At 50.2% G+C, this 4246-nt stretch overlaps 1 protein-coding gene across 1 annotated transcript; it reads right to left on the reverse strand.

Annotated features, from left to right (window-relative positions):
• Positions 1-451: 451 nt before the first annotated feature.
• On the reverse strand, positions 452-1611 carry LOC144094430 (uncharacterized). The gene is made up of 2 exons (XM_077628376.1): positions 623-1611; positions 452-467 (listed from the first exon to the last, which is right to left on the reverse strand). The coding sequence occupies exons 1-2, from the start codon at positions 1549-1551 to the stop codon at positions 452-454; spliced, it is 945 nt and encodes a 314-aa protein (XP_077484502.1). The 5' UTR covers positions 1552-1611.
• Between the last annotated feature and the right edge of the window lie 2635 nt (positions 1612-4246).

Genomic DNA, 4246 nt, shown 5'->3' on the forward strand with positions numbered 1-4246 from the left:
CTGGTATGCTGATGATAAGTCAAGCACACAGAACACTTTTCCCTCACAAACGGCTGTGAACAAATCTTCCGGTAGGGGCAATGGATAGTGATCCGTTTTTAGGACCGGATTGAGCGTGATTTTGAAGTCGCCACACAACCTTAGTTTGTCACCTTCCTTCTTTGGAACCACTACGAGGGGAGTTGCCCACTCACTCTGCGTTACTCGCTCGATTACACCCTTCTTTTCAAGGTCAGACAGTTCTTTTTCTACCGTTTCTCGCAACGCAAAGGGTACTGGCCGGGACTTACAAATTACAGGAGTGTACTTTGGCTGCAGAACCAATTTTGCCTTATAGTTCCTAATCGCTCCCAAAGTGGAAGAAAATACACTAGGGAACTTGGAATGCAACTTCAACACCCTGTCGTCAATGCTCAAGGCGAAAAGAGATTTCCAGTTAAGCTGCAACTTCTCAAGCCAGCTCCTGCCTAAAAGTATAGGCAGATTGCGCTCACCCTCACGCACAACAACAATAGGTAACACGGCGCACTGACCTTCATAGCGAGCAGTGACATTGCATTGACCGATCACATGCATTTTTTCACCTGTATAAGTTTTGAGCCCCAATTTCGTTGGCTCACACTTGACATGCGACACCTTAGCGGCGTACAAGCTTTCCGGCACAACAGTCACAGCAGCACCGGTGTCAACCTGCATTGGCAGGTCGTGGCCTTCAACATTCACAGACACAACATAGCTCTTCTTAGAAGGCGTAGCGTCGCAACTGTATAACGTGGACTCCTCTTCCGATGACTCGGATACTAGATGCGCTTTTAGTTCTTCACGGCTTGCCTGGCACATATTTTGAAGATGACCCACTTTCGAGCACCGTCTGCACTTGTACCTCTTGTACCAACAGCTGTCTGAAGTATGCGCCTTGCCACAGCGGCTACACTTCTGTTTTTGACTTTTTCCTCGCGTTGAGTCTTTTGTCTTTCGGTCGCACCTCTCGTGCGTTCCCACCGCGTTGAGTGCCTCACTGCGACCTCTTTGTTGCAATAGCGCGGCCTGCTGTGTGGCCAACTCCCTATCCAGCGCAATTTTGCATGCGCCTTGAAATGTTAAGCCGTCCGTGGTGAACAGAGCTCTTTGAGTTTCCTCATTGCGAATGCCTGCTACCAGTCTGTCTCGCAAGGCATCCTGCAGAAAGTCTCCGAAATTGCACTTCCGAGCAAGGTGTTTTAACTCCAGAACGAAATCTTCTACGCTCTCTTGCTCCAGTTGAACTCGGCGGTTAAACCTGCACCTTTCAGCAATGACTGAAGTTTGCGGGCTGTAGTGATTCTTCAGCAGAATCTTGATTTCAGCGAATGTCTTTTCACCGGGAAGCGCTGGAACTACCAGGTTCTTGAGGACTTCATACGCCTCTGCGCCATGTACTGTTAGAAAAACTGACAGTTTCTTTGCTTCCGAGACCTCATTGGCGCTGACGAAATGTTCAAACCGTTCCAAGTAAGAATCAAAATTCTGGACCTTGGGGTCGTATTCATCGATTCTGCCAAGACGCGACATCGCTTCGGTGCACAAACGTAACAACGTAAACGTAACAACGCTTCGGTGCAGTTACTTATCGTGTCGATGTCTTGCTTGGTGCGTAGGATCCGTTGTCAGCTGCTTGCCCCTGGCCGCCAGCCACTTGCAGTCCGCGTTAGTGGCTTCCGATGTGCGTCGTCCGATCTTGCCCAGACACGCTTGGCAGGCCAGTCCCGACGGATCCCATCCTCGTCGCCAGTGAAATAACTACGACCAGCATCGACGAAGGTCCAGAACTAAAAAACGTTTATTGCCAAGAGCATGGTGTTCTTATAGTGCGCCGATAGCGTGCCGTGCGCAGCTTATCAGCAGCACGGAATGACACGTCAGCGGCTCGCTAGGTGCTCACGCTATCACACAAGGAACATCGAGCAACATGGCATCAGCCCCTGTGGGAACGGTCCACTGCTGTCCACGGCCCTCGGAGTAACATGGGAGCCGCTGCGACATCGACGTCAAAATGCTTTAAACAGAGTCACGCTCCGTTCATCGGAACGGGGCATAGTGGCACCGTGAGCGAGATGACGTTGAGGAAATATTTCTTTTTTTGGTTCAGATTGTTGGTTTTGTTCTACCTGGCTGCATTGCCCATGAGAACGTCTGGATTACCGACAGCGACCTGAAAACGCTAGACAGCTCTAATACCAAGAGTTACGTTGCTACAAGGAACATCCAGCAAGGCGGCATCAGCTCCTGTGGGAACAGTTCTCGGAGTAACATGGGAGATACTGCGACATCGACGTCAAACTGCCTAAAACAGAGCCACGCTCTGTACATCTGAACAGGGCATGGTGGCACCGTGAGCGAGATGACGTTGAGGAACTATTTCGACTTTTTCGTTCAGATTGTTGGCTTTGCTCTACCTGGCTGCATCAGTCACGAGAACGCCTGTATTACTGACAGCGACGTGAAAACGCTGAACAGATGTAATACCTAGATTTACGACGCTACAAGGAACATCGAGCAACATGGCATCAGCCCCTGTGGGAACGGTCCACTGCTGTCCACGGCCCTCAGAGTAACATGGGAACCGCTGCGACATCGACGTCAAAATGCTTTAAACAGAGTCACGCTCCGTTCATCGGAACGGGGCATGGTGGCACCGTGAGCGAGATGACGTTGAGGAACCATTTCGTCTTTTGGTTCAGATTGTTGGTTTTGTTCTACCTGGCTGCATTGCTCATGAGAACGTATCGATTACCGACAGCGACCTGAAAACGCTAGACAGCTCTAATACCAAGAGTTACGTGCTACAAGAACATCCAGCAAGGCGGCATCAGCTCCTGTGAGAACAGTTCTCGGAGTAACATGGGAGCTGCTGCGACATCGGCGTCAAACTGCTTTAAACAGAGTCACGCTCCGTATATCAGAACAGGACATGGTGGCGCCGTGAGCGAGATGACGTTGAGGAACTATTTCGTACTTTTAGTTCAGATTTTTGTTTTTTTTTAATTCCGGATGCATTGGTCATGAGAACGCCTAAATTACCGACCACGACCTCAAAACAATAAAAAGACACATCTCTGAGAGTTACGATGCTACAAGGAACATCGACAACATGGCATTAGCCACTGTGGGAACAGTCCACCGCTGTCCACGGCCCTCGGAGTAACACGGGAGCAGCTGCGAAATCGACGTCAAACTGCTTTAAACAGAGTCACACTTCGTTCATCAGAACGGGGCATGGTGGCACCGTTAGGGAGATGACGTTGAGGAACTATTTCGTATTTTAGTTCAGATTTTTGGTTTTTTTATACCTGGCTGCATTGTTCATGAGAACGCCTGGATTACCGACAACGACCTGAAAACACTAAACAGACGCATCTCCGAGAGTTACGATGCTACAAGGAACATCGAGCAACATGGCATCAGCCACTGTGGGAACAGTCCACCGCTGTCCACGGCCCTCGGAGTAACATGGGAGCCGCTGCGACATCGACGTCAAAATGCTTTAAACAGAGTCACGCTCCGTTCATCGGAACGGGGCATGGTTTCACCGTGAGTGAGATGACGTTATGAACTATTTCGTCTTTTTAGTTCAGATTGTTGGTTTTGCTCCACCAGGCTGCATTGCTCATGAGAACGCCTGGATTACCGACAGCCGCCTATAAACGTTGAACAGATGTAACTCCGAGAGTTGCGATGCTACAAGGAACATCGACCAACACGGCATCAGCCACTGTGAGAATGGTACACTGCTGTCCACGGCCCTCGGAGTAACATGGGAGCCGCTGCGACGTCGTCGTCAAAATGCTTTAAACAGAGCCACACTCCTTTCAGCGGAACGGGGCATGGTGGCACCGTGAGCGAGATGACGTTTAGGAACTATTTCGTATTTTTAGTTCAGATTGTTGGTTTTTATACCAGGCAGCATTGCTCATGAGAACGCCTGGATTACCGACCACGACCTGAAAGCACTAGACAGACGTAAATCCGAGAGTCACGATGCTACAAGGAACATCGAGCAACACGGCATCCGCCCCTGGAGGAACAGAGCACCGCTGTCCACGGCCCTCGGAGTAACACGGGATGCGGCAGCAGTGGCGGTGGCGCAGTTCCATGTTCTCTGCCTAAACCTGTCATCGAATTCTTGCAGAGACTTTCGCACGGTGCCGTCTACAACCTGGTTCATCATATCAGTACACTGCTGATATCAACTCTGGCTGTCACGTGG

Source organism: Amblyomma americanum, chromosome 6 (assembly GCF_052857255.1).
Source record: "Amblyomma americanum isolate KBUSLIRL-KWMA chromosome 6, ASM5285725v1, whole genome shotgun sequence".
In the NCBI taxonomy this organism is placed as follows: Eukaryota; Metazoa; Arthropoda; class Arachnida; order Ixodida; family Ixodidae; genus Amblyomma; species Amblyomma americanum.